Source organism: Euprymna scolopes, chromosome 24, assembly GCF_053919585.1.
Source record: "Euprymna scolopes isolate OS-2025 chromosome 24, ASM5391958v1, whole genome shotgun sequence".
NCBI classification, from domain to species: domain Eukaryota; kingdom Metazoa; phylum Mollusca; class Cephalopoda; order Sepiida; family Sepiolidae; genus Euprymna; species Euprymna scolopes.
The window spans coordinates 63,812,718-63,832,085 of NC_136505.1; the positions used below are offsets into that span (position 1 = coordinate 63,812,718).

A 19,368-nucleotide genomic window follows, 5' to 3' on the forward strand; every position below is an offset into this window, starting at 1 on the left:
CAGATGAAATGCAGCATCTGAACAGATACTACACTTTGCTCTGAAACAAAGAGACAAATAATAGTACTATTCAAAGATATAAATTTACGTGCAAATTTTTTAGCATAAGAGCAGATAATCCTTTGGATTATTTCCATTGAAAGCTCCCCATGAGGACAAAGTTAGACACAAGGTCAGTTTTTAATGTTGAGGAAATCCAACTCTCCACTGATAATGGGAACAAATTTAAGACTTGCTTCAGTCTAAAAGGAATTCTCATTAAGAACAGATGCAAGCACAAAGACAAGTAAAAAAAAATTTTAAAAAAAATGTCTCACTTTAGAAAAGTTTTTTTTATTTGCATGAATTACACTAATTCAGATTTACGATTAAAGAAATAATTCAAGAGTAAATCTTAACTATCAAAAATCTACATTTTGTATATTTTAGATACAAATCAAACTTAATATAGTTACTAATCTCTTTATCTGTGCCGTAACCTAAACGTAGATTCCATGAACAAAGCTTCTTTCTTAGAACTGCACGCCTGTGAAACTGTTCAGTTTTCCTGCTTTCCAACTGACTACAATATGGTCGTCTTCACGTCCAATGTGAACAAGTTCTTAATGAGGCATTCCCCCTACGTAATCCAATTTACCAAATTTCCACTACTAACAATTACTACGATACTGTCCCATTGACTACCATACACACATTAACCCTTTTCCTTGAGTGACCTCTTGGCTTTGATAAGTGGTGACTCCTTTGTAAAAATCACACCTAATATAGTTACTAATCACACTTACCTTTCCAACCCTGCACGTTCAATATATCGGCCCTAGCAACATAGTTTAAAAGATAACATGGCTATTTTGTCCTTCAATAATACGTTATCAAATAATTTTGCTAATCACCTATCATTTTCTTGGTGAATTATTGCTTAATAAGGCTAAAAGGGTTATTACTAATTACACTTAATAAATTATTAAAACGAATTCAAATATATCTTCAATTGTTCATTGTTTTTTTTTTTATCCATGACTCAGTCATGACAAATTTTTCTTTGGTTCATAGTATGAAGTTACTAAAATAAATAAAAAGTTGATCCTATGGGATGAATGGAGGGGGGGGGGTCGGTAAATGGTTAATGAAATCTAAAATTTTTTTTCACAAATCAAATTATAGGGAGAGTGGGTGGGGAGTAATCAACAGAATTACTCTCTTTAGGCTTCTGAGAAACCCCATACACACACACCCCTCATCAATGATTAGGACTCGATTGAAATTCAACATTTTTGTTTTTATGAATAAAATTCCACAAATCCATTTAATTTGTCTCCTGATTAAACATATATTTTAAAAATCAGATTTGAGAGATGAACGCAACAATTACATTTTGTATTTGTATTCACTGCAATTGTGAGAGGAAAATTCTTCATCTCTCAATCTATTTAGGATTCAGTGATTGTCTGCTATGGATTATAACAACGATCAATTTTCACTACTAGAGACAATCATGTTGGTCCCTCTCTCCTATTTAAGGAATTTCCATCTTCTAAATAAACTCGAATTTTCACATTTTTTTTTTACTGTGTGGAGGAGAGGATTTAAATACAAAATTTGCATATTAAAAAAAAAAAAACCATTTCTTTAGTTCTACTTTAACATAAAAAACTAATTACAAAAAAAAATTTTATGTACATCGTTGTGATCTAAAAAAGATTATACACCAAAATTTATACAAAATAAAATTTGATTGGTAAACGATTTTTAGCCAGTATTATGATTGATATTTAAACTGAATTATGTCCCTTGATCATAATGTAAAAAAAAAAAAATAAAAAAAGGCAAACCAGACATTTCTCCATTAAAATGTTTTTTTCTCGTTAAAAAATACTTGATAAATTTGCATAATATTGGTGTACTGCTTTTTTTCAACTTTTTGTTATTTTGTTTATTTTTATTTTACAGTTTTTAATGTTGTAAAACTAAATAGGTTCAAAAAATATTTTTATTTTACTTCCCAGTGGTATTATATCACATATTGTAAGATAAGATACATTTTTGATATAATGTAGTTTCAGGTTTAAATTGATCTAATGAAACCTTGAAATCGACAACTGATAACTTATAGTTTTAAAAAATTTTGATGAAAAAAAATGTTTAGGTCTTATCCAGAATCATTCCATATAAAAAAAAAAAAAACAATTAAAAATCTGTATGATGTATATACCTGTGACAAAAATATAGTCTAGAAATCACATAAAATGATCAAGTTTTATTTTTATCCAGAAATTCATTTTTAAATGATTAATGAGAATTCATAAATTTTGCTGAATTTCAATTATGGAGTTATCTCCCTTGTATATATATATTTTTTTTTTTTTTAGCTTTTTTTTCAAAATCCTTGATAAAATTTGATTTTCTTATTTAAAAATAAAAATCAGTCTATCAATTCACATGATTTTGGAATATGATGTTCGTTTGATCACGAATATGTACCTCATACAGATTTTTCTGTATTTTTGTCTTAATGTAGGGAGAATTCTGAAAAATTAAGTTTTTAGGAAGAGAAACAAAACTGATAATATTCGTTAATAGATTTTTGAATTTAGATTTGAATTCCTAACAAACTGAAATTAATTTTACCATTAAGAAAAAAAAAAAAAAAAAGAAACGTACTAAGTATTATTTTTTACTTTCTACTGAAGAGAATAGAGGTATTTCAATCTCCAATAAAGCTCCTTCCAAAATAAAATAAAAAATTAAATTAGAAAAGGAAGTGTTAGCTCTGCAACAATCAAATGAATAAAAATATGAAATGAAAAGCCAGCATATTCCGTATAACTAGAAAATAGAAAAAAAAACAGAAAAATGGCTATGAAATGAGGTCAAAAGATGGTGATCCAAGATGTGGAAAGCAGTTTGTAATGTTCAAATTGTTTATCGTTCCAATTGTCCCTTCTGGATTGCTTCATCAACCACCATTTTCATATAACTGATTGTCTGTCGTGGATTATCACTGCCAACAATTGCACTGCCAGAGACGATCATGTTGGCTCCTGCCTGAAAGAGAAAAAGAAACACAAGTAAAATTACCAAAAAAGAATGAATTTACAAAGACATGGAAAATCATCAAGATTACTTTTCTCCTTTTTGACATTTTACTTCAGCTATTTCTCAGAAATCAAGAGCTAATACTTGATTAGTAAAGAAGTGAAGAACCCTAATTTTTTGCTCCTAAATCGACCACTTAACAATACTATAGTCTATCTTTATTGCTATCTTTTCTTAATTTTGCAAGATTCCAAAACAAGAATTCATCTGGTCTGGTGCAGTATCCAGCTAAGTTCTATTAATTGAGATATCACTATAAGGTGCACCACCTATATATATAAGCGAAAATGTGTGTGCGCGCACACTTGGGAGAGGGTCACTCCTTAAAACTTTTTATATACTGTCTAAATCATATTTACGAGTTACGAACAGGGGTCGCATCCATCTTCAATTTGCCAGACTTTTACGCGCTATTTTTGAGATTTTTTTTTCAATCGCCGCGTCGTCGTTTCGCTTTTCAGAATAAAAAAGCAAAACTGTGAGAGTTTGTGTTCTCGGCCATAGACATCCAGAAAGCAAATAAAGTTTGATCAATGCTGGGAAAAAAAACGTCATATCAGACAATTGCTATTCACTTAGCGGGGGAAACAAACAAATACACAGAAACTGGCTTACAGCATCAAACTTAAGTCGTGTGATGTTTGACCTTATTAAATTCTCGCACATGTCAATTTCACTTCATAAACGTTAAATTAAGACAGTTTTCACTTCCTCTACCCTCGTGGCTGAGCGGGTTAGATGTCAGGGTTTTTTCCCTTTCTTTTCCACCTTCGCATCAAGGCTTTGGGTTCGAGCCTACCCAAACTTCTTTTTCTTTTACACCTCCAAACACCCGGGCAACATTTTTTTTTAAAACAGGGTTGTTTTGATCTACCTCCCCCCCCCTCGAACACACACACACCTCCAAACACCCGGCCAACATTTTTTTTTAAAACAGGGTTGTTTTGATCTACCCCCCCCCCTTGAACACACACACCTCCAAACACCCGGGCAACACCGGGCACCCCCACTGGTCTATCTATAAATATAAAAGCGAAAATGTATGTATGTGTGTTCGCTTTTTCTGTATGTCTACAAAAGGCTTTTTTCAGAGAAGCGGTCGCTCGCTTCACAATTTTTAAAACTTTTTATATCACATATAAATCGAATATCTCACAGTTAACAATGAAGCTTGCCTGTCTATTTAATTTGCTCGATTTCGTGAAGATAAATATTCAACATTTGTCGCTTGCCGCATATGGGTTAGTCTTTTTCCTATAACATCTTGGGAAAATAAAAACTTAAAAAAAGCGTTCCGCAGTAAATGAAATACTATCCCGCAGTCAAACTTGACCTCATTAACTCGTTAGAACGGGCACCTGCCAAATCCAAGTAATTAAATAAATTCAAACGTGTTTCCGTTAGCATCTCGCGGTGGGGCAATGCTTAACGTCGCACTTTTTTTTTTTTCACACTTTAATTTACAACTTTGCCTCAATGGTTCGGGTTCGATCTTCATACTTACTTTTTTTTTTTGGACACAAGGTAGTTTCATCAGCATCTGACAAAGTAAAACTCTTTGCCCAAAACTTCACAGCAAATTCTACTCTTTGCAACCAGCCCCCCCCCCATACACATATTTCCTTCTGTGTTTGAAAACACACGATGCAACATATCTGTATGATGTTACCAAGCTTATCAAAAACCTTAATTCCAGTAAAGCAACTGGCCTCGATGGCATTCCAATCAATGCTCAAAAAGCTTCAACCTGAACTAGCTCCCATACTTACAAAGCTGTTTAAATGTTGCCTTAAGGAGAAATGCTTCCCAACACCCTGGAAAACTTCAATCTGCTTTGTATTTAAAAATACTGGAGATCAGTCATCTGCCTCTTAGTCTCCTGAGTTGCTGGAATCAGTGATTAATAGAAAAGTGGTCAACCACTTCAACAAAAATAACCTACTCAGTGACATGAAATATGGTTTCCATTTTGCTAGATCTACAGCTGATGTGCTAACTGTAATATCACATAAGATTAGTGAATCTCTTTATGAGGGTTTCATTTCAAGAGCAGTAGCTTTTGATATATCAAATGTATCGTAATATACTTGCAACTGTGTAAAAAAAAAAAAAAAGGTCTATTTCACAAGATAGCAAGCTACAGAATAGCTGGAGATGTCCTCAATTATTAAATCCAGTTGTCGATGGGCAGAAATCAAAAGCTCATAGTATTAATGCTGGCGTCTCTTAAGGTTCCATCCTGGGACCAACTCTCTTCCTGATCTTCATCAATGATCTCCCAAATCACATTCTTAGATCATTTGTAGACATTTATGTAGACGACATCATAATCTACGGCAACATTTCAAAGACCAGCAATGACCAAGATCTTTCTGATTCTCTCTCTTGTGATCTTGAGCACATAGTACAATGGGGAAAAGGTGGCTGGTTAATTTTAATGCAGCTAAAACCAAGCTTCTCTTTTCATCTTAATCATTCAGATCTCTCATCAGGCCTCGATCGAAATGGATGGTTCTCATCTTGGGGAAGCACCATGTCCTGACAAGCTTCTGGGATTGACGTTCATTCCTGATCTAAAAATGGAACATGCATCAAATCTGTTGCCAAGATCGCTGGAAAACTGGTTGGATCATTCTACTGCTCCAGTAGGTATCTCACTGCTGATGCAACCTCTTTCTGTAAAAAAGCCACGTAAGTCCTAAAATGGAGTACTGTTGCCACATTGGACAGGAGCTGCTCGGTATACTCTATCCTGCCTGGATAGAGTTCAAAACCAGCTAACCCGACGCCCTTTTCTCTTTCTTGCAACCTCTTCCCCATAGAAGAGACGTTGCGAGCCTGTCTCTGCTCTATCATTATTTTCATGGCAAGTGCACGTCTGAGCTCTAATCTATGCCCCCCGCCCTTGCTGGACTTTCACAATAAAAACACTCAACTAGCTACAACCAGTATCAACAATTTCCTCCAGTCTCTATGCCTAAATCTAAATGCAGATTCCATGAACAAAGCTTCTTTCCTGCCCACTGGCCTGCTTCCCAGCTGACTACAATATCAGAGCCTCCAAGTCCAATGTAAGCAAGTTCTTATTGAACAGTCCCCTTAAATAATCAAATTCTACCTAACTTACATCATTAACAATTATTACACTACCACCTGACATTCAGTAACTCTTATCTTCAAATGGCCTTTGGGCCTTGATAAGTGGTGACTCCATGTAAGAAAAAAAAAAAAAATGTTATCTGCCGTTTATTAGGTGACACAGTTAGTCCTACATACATAAATTTTAAATCCCCATGAATATACAATAACTAGTGGAACTCCATGAAAATGCCACGATGCTTTTTACATCAATCTGTATAATTTGTTGCTATTTACGAGGGGCATTCCAAAAGTAATGCTATGGGCAGGTATCTCAATTACGCATCGGTTATTTGCCCTTTGTCTCAACTTTAGATTTGTCCGACAAGTGGCGTTTTCTACTTCCTGTTCCGCTCTTTATATACTTCCATTATCTATCTATTTCTCCTTATTTTTCACTAAACTGCCATGTTGAGACGCATTTTTCCAGATTCCTCAACAGCCACATTTTCATTTTAAGGTAAGACGATACAATACATACACTAACGAACTCTCATGTATACACCCACACACAATGAAGATACAATGTATACACTAACAAACAAGACACGCATATACAATGAACTTATTCCAACTTCATGCATGCTCGTTCATATGCACACACTCCTGTGTACACAACACTTATTTACCTTCTGTTTAAATAAATATTCCTTGTAATATGTAACTGCTTTAATGTTCTTCCTTTTAAATGTCTCCTTGAAATGGACTTCTCTTAATATTGCCATCTCCTTTCATTCAGAGTCGTATAAACACGTATATCTGGCATATACAAGATCGGTGACAAATAGCTCTCTTCTCAACATGCTTACTGTCCTTCTATAAGTCGTTAAACATCCAACCCTACAATGGTAAACCCATATGCCACAACAATGTCTCCTATTTTTTATTTCATCCAAATGAATCACAGAAAACTGCAAATTACATTGTTATAATGACTGAAAGTTTCATATCTCCTGCAGATATGCATGTTGCAAACTAAGAAAGCAACCTGTCATAGATGTATATGAGAAGCAGTTGTCATTGAATTTCTCCATGCAAAAAAAATTAAACCACTGAGCATTCATTGGTACCTGTTGAACGTTTTCAAAGCCAATGCACTTGGTGCCGGTACAGTTAGATGGGTTTGTTTATTTATTTTTTTTTTTTTCATTTTTCTTAAACTTTTTCTTCTAGGGGGTGGGACATCCAACCAGATGTCTGACATTTACCCCTATTTTAGTGAGTCCAACCAAGAGATCTTTTCAGGATTCTAGCCGTCCCTTTCAGTGCAATCGTTTGTATTTTACTTGCACTTGGTTCACCGGGTATGCTTGCTATGTACTTTTTAAAGTTCTTTTTCATAAGTCCAGTTGCTCCTATAATGACTGGTATAATTGAAACGTCTTTTAGTTTCCAATTTCGTTTCAATGGCAACAGATGTGAGCGACAAAGCATTCTCCAGACTTTTACAAACGATGCATCAAAAGAGGTTGGCAAAAGTGATTTGGAAATGGTGGTGACTATGTAAAAAATAAATAAATTCTGGAGCACAAAAGGTCGCTAGTTTTAATAGTACCACTGCCGTTTTCATAACCCTTCAACATTTTAGTTTAGTAAAAAAATAGCTTACTTTTGGAGCAACCCTTGTATAAAATTCTTTTTGAAATGTCTATCAGAGTTAATATTAAAGGGAAAAAAGCTTTCTTCTGTAAAAATTATTTTTATTGAGCTAAATATTCTTGAAATAAAAAATATTTATTCTATATTCATTCAAATTAAAGTAATTTAATTATTTAAAAAAAAAAAAAAATGCTTTATCTTATAACCATAAAAATAATTCTCGGCTAAATATTCTTCAAATCAATAAAATGAATGTTACTTTTTGATATGCATTTAAAATTTGACCATTTTTTGCCAACGAGTAGACAATTTAATTTTGGAACAATTCATTTTAAAATAGGCAAAGTCAGAATATTTTACCTTAACAACACAAAATTAATCAACCAATCAAACATCTTTGCTAATTGGATGATCTCACTTGTTTTAAAAGTATATGAAATGTCATACACAAAACGCTTTAACACATTATTATATAGATATATACTATGAATTGCATTAAAGTTAAAATTCTGTTATTGTGAAAAGCCTAGTTTCCTTTAACAAATTATTACTCATAAATGTTATAAAAATAGGGAAAATAAATGTTAGAAGTCACTAGCTTTATACATACATCAGCACAACACTGGATTGTGCCTGTTCCAACGCCACCATCAACCTCAATGTCCAAGTCTCGGAATTTCTCTCTCAGGAAACGAACCTTTCAAATAAATAAAAATATTTTTTTTAAATAACAAGGAAACTCCACAAAATTTACTGTAAATTGTGAATATCAGAACCAGTCCCAATTGTAATACTTGCATTGATACCATTTATCTGATAATAACCATCATTCTTGATTGAATAATTGACGAAAAATGATTAATGGACGAATTATGAATTATATTTATTTATTATCTTCTCTATATAAATAAAATGAACTCATTTTTTCCCCTCAAACTTTGACCTTAATAGGATTTAAAATCATGACATTACATGCAAATGTAATGCATACAGACTGTTGCACATTATCTGAGGTGTGCTATAGGCCTATTACCTCTACAGTTCCTCGACAATGAACATTCCTATATTTTTCCGGTGAGAGTCCACTGCCAAAATCGCTTAGATTCAACGGAAGTTGCAACATCTTTTCTCTCTATTAGATTCCTCTTTTCCCCTCTCCCCATTTACACTGCAGCGGATGCGTTCACAAGGAACACTACGAGGAAACACACCGGTTTGGAATCATACAAGGTTACTTCTGCCGTTTTTGGGGTTTTTTTTTTTTTTTAATCTTCTTCCCCTGATTTATGCTTTCTGTTTTTTCCATAATAAAATAGAAATAAAAATTTTTTTTTTAAAAAACGCGAAAACGCGATAATTATAATTGTTTTCTTTTTGCTTTTTTTTCGTTAGTGTAAGACGCAATCTGCAAGACTAACCGGATTTTACGACTAACCATGAAATCTAACTATGACCTTTATTTATTAGTACTTTCAACTCAACATTTATTTTTACACAAAGATTACAACACAACAATATTGTGATTTCACTTGCATTACACTTAAATTAAAATTAAAACAAATAAATTCATTTAGAATTCGAGACAACAAAAACATCCATTTAGAATTTGAGTGTGATGTGGGACTACTGAAACTAAACCAAAACAAACTTCACTGCGGAATTGATATTTGACCTAATTCACTTTTTAGTTAATTTACCACTTTTTTTTTTTTTTTGGCACTTTCGCCTCAATGATTTGAGTTCAACCCTCCCCTGCTTCAAACTTTCTGGGGATTTTTCAAACACACGGGCACTGCCGGACCGTTCATATTGCATCACGTTCATTTTTTTTTTTTTTTTTTTTTTTTTTACACAATGTTTTTTTTATAGTTTTAACATTGTTGGTTTTTATCATATTTAAACAGAGTAATGACTTCGCTTTGTTTTCATTTTACCCCTCCCAACCACACACGCATCTAAAAACCCGTGCAACGCCAGGTACCCCCCGCTAGTTAATTATATATTATTTATATGAATTATATAAATTTGTGAAATGATTGCTTAAAGTTCTGCAAGGTATTTTTGTTTACTTCAAACTGTCGTAGACTTTGCCTTCAAACTTTCCTTTTCATGGATGAGAGGTAGATAATTACTTTGCATATTATTTTTAAGCTGAGGTCCTAACAGATACTGTCTTGCCTGCCAATTGGAAAACAATACGAAGTCGTGTTTTCGGCCTTTTGTGCCATGATGTCCAGAAAGAAAGGAGCTTTGATCAATGTGGGGAAAACCCGTCATATCAGACAATTGCTATTCATTTGGACACCCTTTTTATGAGGAGCTGGTTTTCCCCAACATCTTCGGGAAACAAATATGCAGAAACCTTCAAACTTAACTGGTTTGAAACCAAAATCAACTGCAGGATTTCATTCCCCTATGGCATGATGTTTGACCTAGAAAAGCAGACGTTCGTTTAAGCACCTGCATTTTTTAATTTCAACTATTCTCACTTCTCTGCCCTCTTAGCGTAGCAGTAACATGTCATGTTTTCTTCTCCGCCTTCACCTCAAGGCTTCAGGTTCAAGCCTACCTGCCTACCGAAACTTTTTTTCCTACACACAAACACCTGGGCAATGCCGAGTACCCCCCGCTAGTCTATAATATAAATCTCGCCTATCTGTTTAAAATGTATATATGTTTGTATGTCTGCCTAAAACTTTCAACGGACACAACAGATTTTTATGAGATCAGTATCGTTTTGAAGATCGACCCTTCGGGCGACAAATACCAAAAAATTGGCTACAAACATTAATTCCTTCACCCTCAACTGGGCACTTTTTTTACAAGGTCGATTTTTCGTCAATAGTTTCAAAAGTTATCCCCTCTTTTCGATTGACTAGTGTTAATTTAAACCTTCGTCACTTCCGGTTTGGCGATGGACAACGGCAAAGATATCACGTTTTTTCACATTCTTTTCCTCCTTCATGGTATGGGTTCAAGCCTGCCTGCCTACTACCATTTTTTTTTTGCTCAACACACAACGCCGGGCACCCAGGCTAGTTTAACATATGAAGAGAAAAAAAAATGGAAAAAATTTTTCTTTCAATTTTGAAAAAGATGTCTAACTATAACAATTCAGAAGACGACTAAAGCGAAAATGGGAGGAATGGGTGCTGCTGTAGAAATTTCCACCCAAGATTTAGGGTTAGAGTAGGTGGTTAACGAAAATCAATTTTTTTGTGATTACTATATCTCATAAATGTTGCCATAGCTTTCTTTTTTAAGGAAATCACTCCAAACAAAGGATGAAGCCACTTGATGTGAATGATGGAGAAATCTCTTAATTATCCAGGGTCATGGAGGCATGGCATTACTTCTTGCAGCATGTTTTGAGCAAAAAAAGTCTGGTGACACCGATTCCTCTCCAGGCTTCAGAGCACATATGGCACCTGGTATTACTAAATGGTTGCCCATTTTAGTACTGACCACGCTCAATGTTGCTCAACTTTGATGATTTAATGGGAATCGATGTGTCAACATGATTACGGTACTTAATCTAAAGGACTAAAAAATTCAAATATTAAAAATAAATACTATTTCAAAATCAAAAACTAGTCAATGATAAGTGTGAGATGGATAGATTCTGACTAAGAAAACAGTTTTCCTTCCCACTTTGTCAGAAACATTGTCTATGGAATGCAGGGGCTAAAGGACAAAATAAAGAGTTATGAGGCTGCCAAAAGTAAACCCTAGATCCACCTTCTATTCTTCTTAATTTGCTAACCAAAACAGTTTCTATCCAAAAACGAATAAAGTTTAAACTCTGTAACTTCCAGTCGGTGAAAGAATAATTTTTAAGATTTAAATTCTAGAATAAAAAAAACTGCAATAAAAAAATGTATACATACCTTGCTCATCATATCCTCCATAAACTTTTGTCCTCCAAAACCAGGCTCAACAGTCATTATCAAAATCATGTCTGCCAGATCAACATATGGAAGTACAGTTTCTACTGGAGTGTTAGGTTTTATTCCAATGCCAGCCTTTTAAGAAATAAAAAAATGGTGCTTCTACACTATTGGGATGAAATTTTGGAAATTGTAAAACTGAATTTCACATGAAAACAATCGTATCTAAGTATTCCTCATATTTTTAAGATGATTATATCCAAAAATTACGAAAATCAATAAGGTAGGAAATTATTAAAGAAAATAAAAAAATAGAATTTGATGAAAACAATCGTAAGACACAGGAGAGTTCAAAAGGTAATTTTCCATTGATTTTAAAGATGGCAGCAATTTTTCACCTGTTAACACGATTAAAGTTGTTTTGTTTAATAATTCAGTAATATTCAGGTAATTTTAACTGCATAATTTGGAATCTACTATTGTAATTTATTAGCTATGACAAATGACAAAAACATAATTCTGACTTAACTAAAAATCTAAAAAGATTAAAAAATAAATTTAAAAAAACTTACTTTCATTCCTGCTTCTTTTATTTTGTGTATACAACCCTGGGGATCATCAGTTGCTTCGATATGGAACGTATATTGGTTGGCTCCAGCATTAGCCATTCCTTCAACCCACTGAAAAATCAAAGGCAAAAGAAGTTTTTACAAAAATAACAAGTCGCGCATGCGTGGTCCTCCTCTGGTGCTGCATGTGAGATGACGCCACAAAAAATAGTGAAGAAATGATGAATGTAAGAAGTGTGAAGGGCCAACGTTGCCTTCACATTTTAACCAAGTTTCAGAAAAATCTAATGCATGGAGTGAAAAGTATAATTTTTTTGCAATTTTGGGGCATTTGTGACCCCCTCTTGAGCTTCTGGGAACGCCGAATCCCAGTGAAAATGGACAAATGGTGCAGTTTCACACCTTAAAGACATGTATATTTGAATTCAGCACAATGGAGAATCACTATATAGACATACATATCAAGCTTTGAGTAATATGAAAAACGAGCTCCAAAAAGTCATGTTTTTTTAGCCCTAAAAGTCCCAGAAGGATGCAAACCAGAATTTTGCCAGGGTCACCCATACTGAATTTGTATTAAGAAAAATGGCCTCCACATTTTGGCCAAGTTTCAAGAAAATCTAATGGATGGATCAAATGCTAGGAGGCAAAAAAGTGTAATTTTGGGGCATTTTTGACCTCTTGAGCCCCTAGGGATGCCGAATCCCAGTGTAAATAGATAATGGTGCAATTTCAGGCCTTAACGTATATTTGAGTTGACCACCATGAAAAAACCACTATATAGTGGACATATCAAGTTTTTGTTGAGAACTATGAAAAAAAAGAACACAAAAAGGGGTGTTTGTAGCACTAAACGTCCCCAGAGACGTGAACCAGAATTTTTCCAGGGTCACCCATACTGGATTTATATTAAAAACTAGCTGTACCCGGCCACGCGTTGCTGTGGCTCAGTTTGTTAAAATGGAACACATGTGAAAGTAGAGAAAAGTTTGATTCTTTTTTTCAAGAGAATGTACAAATTATTTTTTTTTTTTTAACAGATGTTAAGAAAATAAACAGAAAAATACTTCCATCATTAATTATGCAAAAAAATAAATAAAATGTTGATTTAGTGTTTCAATATGCTTATAAATTACGATAAAACTTGCCAAGTATGCACTGTTTTACAGTTGTAAAAATGGAACGGAAACTTAAATTTCGCTTCATTTTAATCTTTCTTAATTTTTTAATTGTGCCCCCCCACCCAAACGAATATAATCAAAACAGTAACATTCAACAATTGTACTTTATGTATATAAAACACAAAATATTTATTTAAAAAAAAAAAAATAAAAAAAAAAAGTTAATAACGAAAGGGAAATAATTCCATTTTTAAACGAAAAAGTCAGTTTACCTAACTTACTGTATTAATGCTATTTTTTTTAAGCAAGAAAAAAAAAAAAAGGTAAATATCCAGATACGCTACTACAGAACACCGACCACTCTAATTTGTTTTTGTATAGGTAATTGAGGTCGCTGACAACGAATCTGATAGTCAAACTTGGGGCAAATTTACCGTTTGCATGGTATTTACCCCTGAACCCACGAACTTCTTTCCACTATTTTGCAGCTTCCGTTTATGCTACGCGCATGCACGCTGTAGCATAAATGACGGCTTTACCAAGCAAACTACGTTGGGGGGAGGGGGATTTTTTTTTTCCAGGACATAGAATTTTCTAATTTTCAAAAATACATTATAGCGCTTTTTGGGTGGAAAATTTAAAATTAGCTGAAAAAGAAATAAAATAAGAAAAGGAAAGCACACCAAGTTGGAGTTGGGGGGGGGGGTAATTTATCTGTTTTTTTTTTAAACCTGGAAGATCGAATTTTCAAATTTTCCGTAAGTAACGCACCAACATTTACCAATTAGAACACCATTTAACATTTTCCGAAGATTTTACTTTGTACATTGGGGGCGCGAGCGGGGGGGGGGGGGGTGTGATGTTGGCGCACGTGCGCCCCAACATCACATCCCCCCCCCCCAAACAAATTAGAGTGGTCGGTGTTCTGTAGTAGCGTATCTGGATATTTACCAAAAAAAAAAAATATTTAGGTTTGGCTATAAATTCCTAAACTCATTTCACCCTAAATAATTTAGGTGACTGAAATAGGAATCTAATTGAATCTTTAATTTCCTGAATAGTATCCGATAATTCATTTTTCTCCGAGTTCTATCGAATACATTAATACGGACTTTAGGGGCTTTTTTCTTAATGTTACTGTAAAAATTATTTTTTATTGTTACAAATTACGATGCTTTAAAAAAAGCAAAAATAAATTCTTGCGTTTTTTATTTACTACTGAAAACCATAACTTTAGTAAAAGTATTTTTTGTTTAAACCACATAAAACATTTTCACCAAGAGTTAAGTAAAAATAATTAGTTCATTATATTCTGCGATCATTATTTGAAAAATACTGCAATTTTCATTAAAATTCGTTAATTTCCTGATTTTTGGTGAATTTTTAAGTAAAGGGAGAAATCAAAATGTGTATACACTTTGAGCGTCAGCATTCATTTTGCGACCACGTGTGGTTAATTTAAATTAAAGTTCAATCACATGGTTACATTATCAATAATCATGTAATTAAACCCATTTAAAATTTACCGATATTGTAAACACATTCTGTTTACATTAAGCCTGTGGTGTTTTTTTTTAGTGATGCAATGTTGTCAACTGAGATTTAAAAAAAACCTGCAAGATCAGGAGAAAGAAATGTCCAGAAAATCGCTAGCCAGTTTGGCAGAAAAGTAACTTATCTTGCCTTTGATAACATTTATTTGTTATATATTTGTTTTTTGACAACTTTTTCGAATCTATGTGTGCAGTAATACAAACCGGTGTACAGTAATACAAACCCCTTCGGGGAGATTGGAATGCCCCCCACCCCACCTAAAATGTACTTGGAAAAACCGATTTTATAGTGAGAATGGTTAGTCGAAAAAAAGGTGAAAAACAAAGCAAATAATCAATAAATAATTGTTACCAAAGCAATAAATGCTACTTTTTTTTACTTATATGAATGAGTTTATTTTATGTTTTAAAGTATTTTCAAGCAATCTAATACGGGTGTCTGGGTGCCAAATACCTCCAGATTTTCTAGAATTTCCCGCTAGATTGTAAACGAAATCTCCAGATCTAGCAATAAAACCGCTAAATTGTAACACTGGTTACGTGACAGGAAGTGGTAATGAATAATTGTCCCTAAATAAAAAAATGGCCTCTCGGTACAAAGAAATCCACCTATTTATCATAGAAAAATTAAGTATAATGTTATAATTAAAAAGGAATATATAAAAACACACATGGATATAGTAAACATATTATACCAAAACGTGGAAGCCATCCGTCCAGTGGTTTTTTAGACAATTAACTCTGAACGAACCAACATTTACATTTTTATATATATAGATAATGGGCTCCACATTTTGGCCAAGTTTCAAACATAAAAATATTTAAAAAATAAATGGGTAAACATTATTGTTAATGTTGAAAATTATATCAATATTTCAAAACAATTTATTTTGCTTCAACTACATATTGGCATTACAAATAATTTAATAATATACACTAGAATTTGGAGCTGTAGTAAGGCCCATAATTCTAAGAGGTAAAATTCTAATCTTTCATGATCTTTATTTTCTGCACAATAACAAGGCTGATAGCCATTAGTTGCGTGCTCTCGTGTAATGAATGAATGCGTGAATATAGGATTGACATGAAATTCTTAAAAATGGGCTGAAATGACTTAAATAAAAAGTAAATGACTTAGAATGACTTTAATGAACTTAAGGATGAATTGAATGATCTTAAGAATGACTTGAATGCTTAAAAAATAACTGGAATCCTTCAAAAACAACTTGAATGATCTGGAGAATGACTGAGATTGACTGGTTGTAAAGTGGGTGATCATTTTACATTAAATTAATACAGAAAAGTGATCCCCCACTTTATATCACAATAAGTACAGCATATAAGAACAGATACTACACTTTGATCTGGACCAAAAGGCTAAGAAAAGCTTAAAAAGCTAAGAACAGCATGTTTTAACAACAGACTTTTGATCTTAACCAAAAAGGCCAAACACAAAAGTGTTACGGATAGACCAACCGACCGAGTGACCTATAGAGTCGCTTGCACGCGACTAAAAAATGGTTGATTTAGTGCAATCAGTTCAGATTCCATCAGGAAAACTGAGAAGTGTCTCTTGATCGAAAACATAAGAGAATCTTTATATCAGGAATATATGAAAGCATTTCTAGATATTTTATCACATAAAACGTGGACGAGAAAAAAGATTAATTTCCTAAGACAAAAAAAAAAAAAACTCTTTAATCAACTTGGAAAGTTGGCCAAGTACTTTAAAATTACACTACAGATAGACGCAACCCACCCATCCTCACCTCACACAACTTGAAAAGTATGAGCCATGTTTAGAGTAATGACAATACTAACAAAGTGAATCAATTTTTACTCTTTACTTTCACTGAATTTTATATGTTAACAAGAATAATTAGCTTGACCCATATCTATTATTATTCAGCATTATTATTTCTTTCCTTTCTCTACACATGCACATTAGAAACATTTAAAAAGGTTTAAATGTTGGGAAAGAAGAATTATATGTATACTGCTTTTTTCTTTTGAAGCTATTGAAAAAAAATGAGTTTCAGTAGAAACAGGTTTCTCTAGTCATACTGCAGAGCTGTTATATAGCGAAATAGTCTGTAGACTATCTTTATTATACAAAAGGAACTTTGTGTCTGTATCTGTTTGTGTTTCTCCACGCCTCAGAGTTCATTCCTTATGGACTCGAAAACGGCTAGGTTGATTTCTATGAAATTTCACACAAAGGTACTTTATGTGCCTGGCAATGTTCTTAGGTTTTGTGTCAGAATGTCTTTGATAAGTATCACTAAAAAGTTAACATCTTACACAGCCCAACATCACAAATGCATTTGAGAAGTTTTATTACCACACAAGCCGAAAGACCAGACATAAAATCAACAGTAGGTTCTTTGATATGACAGGGGCATGTTCAAAATTAATGTTTCCGTTTAAAACAATTTCACAATGATACGTTTTCATTTTAAATTCAAGCCATTATCACCACACAAGCAGAAAGGCTCAACATTCTGGCATATAAAAAAAAAAAAAAAAAAATCAACGGTAGGTTCTTTGATATGACAAGGGCAAGTTCAAAAGGAATGATTCTGTTTAGAGCACAATTGAAAATGATACTTTACTTTTGCATTTTAAACTTTAATGCAAGCCATCTATATATATATATATAAGGCAAAATATGTGTTAGTGTGTGTGTGTGTGTGCATTTTTGTGTATGTCCGCCAAAGGCTTCTTTCGCTGGGATTCTCGGTCGGCTCACTCCTTAAAACTTTTTATATAATGTTTAAATCATAATATCTATGACTTAAGAACAGGGGTCGCAGCTATCTTTAATTTGCCCGACTTTTATGCGCTATTTTCGAGATATTTTTCGATCGCCGCGAATGATGGGGCGGGGGGAAACAGAAACTGGCTTGCAGCACAAAAAACTAGGTCAAAAATCATGCGACTAAACTTTCTCGCATCTGTCGATTTCACTTTATAACCATTAACTTAAGGCGCTTATCACTTCCTCTCCCTTCGTGGCCGAGATGGTTAGGTCTCAGGGTTTTTTTTCATTTTGTTTACACCTTCGTGTCAAGGCTTCGGGGTTCAAGCCTATTTTCCTACTAAAACTTTTTTTTTCTTTTACACCTCCAAACACCCGGCCAACATTTTTTTTTCTTTTTTAAACAGGGTTGTTTTGATCTACCTCCCTCCCACCAACACACACCTCCAAACACCCGAGCAACGCCGGATACCCCACCTAGTATATATTTAAAGAGCAAAGTGTGTGTGTGTGTGTGTGTGTGTGCGCATGTGTTTGTATGTCTCGCAAAAACTTCCGACAGATGCGTCAGAACATGACAAAACTGGTACTGTTTTAAACCTCAATCTTTTGGATGACAAATATCAAAAAATTAGCCAAACACATTAATTCCTTCACCCTCAACTGGCCAGTTTTCTACAAGGAGAGGGGGGTCGCTTTTTTTGCAGACATTTCCGCAAGTCATTGTCTCCTTTCATTTGACTAGCCTTAATTTCAACGTTTGCGACTTCCAGTTTTGCAATGGAGGCATCGGCTAAGATGTTACTTTTTGTTTTACCTTCAATATAAAAAAGTGAAAACTGGCTTGCAGCCGCGTCATGTTTCAAGGTCAAACATCATGCAACTTAACTTTCTCACACCTGTCGATTTCACTTTATAACCATTAACTTAAGGCGCTTATCACTTCCTCTCCCCTCGTGGCCGAGATGGTTAGGTCTCAGGGTTTTTTTTCCATTTCGTTTCCACCTTCGTGTCAAGGCTTCGGGGTTCAAGCCTATCTTCCTACGAAAACTTTTTTTTCTTTTACACCTCCAAACACCCAGCCAACGTTTTTTTTTCTAACAGGGTTGTTTGGATCACCCCCCCCCCAACATACACACCTCCAAACACCCAGGCAACGCTAGTCTATCTATAAATATAAAAGCGAAAATGTATGTGTGTGCACTTTTTCTGTATATCTGCAAAAGGCTTTTTTTCAGGGGAGTGCTCGGTCGGCTCACTCTTTCTTAAAACTTTTTATATGCTGTCTAGATGATAATATGTACAACTTAAGGGGGGGGGGTCACGCGTGTATTTAATTTGCCGACTTTTAAACGCTATTTTTTCCAGATTTTTAGATCGCCGCGTGTTTCTTTTGCTATAAAAAAGAAAAACTGCATTCGAATTGGCTGAGTGGACTCCAGAAAGTGATGTAAATGTTTAGTCAATGTCAGCTTTTCACCGTCATAGACGATTGCTTTCACTTGGACAACACTCCCCTAATAAACGGGGGAGCTGCTTTTCCTCCCCAAAGTTGGGTTTTCACCTCATTAAAAACTGTCCTGCAGAAAATGTTAACTGCTGCATAGCCATTGCTTACGTGGTCATAAATTTTAACTCCGCAACTTC

The 19,368-nt window shown here is 34.1% G+C and overlaps 1 protein-coding gene and 1 pseudogene across 1 annotated transcript in view; both read right to left on the reverse strand.

Moving 5' to 3' along the window:
* Positions 1 to 2,595: 2,595 nt before the first annotated feature.
* LOC145246749 (ribulose-phosphate 3-epimerase-like) overlaps positions 2,596 to 19,368 on the reverse strand; it is a 31,340-nt gene continuing 14,567 nt past the window's right edge. The window contains exons 2-5 of the mRNA XM_080108515.1: positions 12,293 to 12,400; positions 11,721 to 11,855; positions 8,444 to 8,530; positions 2,596 to 3,045 (exon numbers count right to left, since the gene is read on the reverse strand). Coding sequence (XP_079964641.1) covers positions 2,923 to 3,045; positions 8,444 to 8,530; positions 11,721 to 11,855; positions 12,293 to 12,400 — 453 coding nt within the window. The 3' untranslated portion in view covers positions 2,596 to 2,922. The remainder of the gene's footprint in view (positions 3,046 to 8,443; positions 8,531 to 11,720; positions 11,856 to 12,292; positions 12,401 to 19,368) is intronic.
* On the reverse strand, positions 16,230 to 16,352 carry LOC145247028 (U2 spliceosomal RNA; annotated as a pseudogene).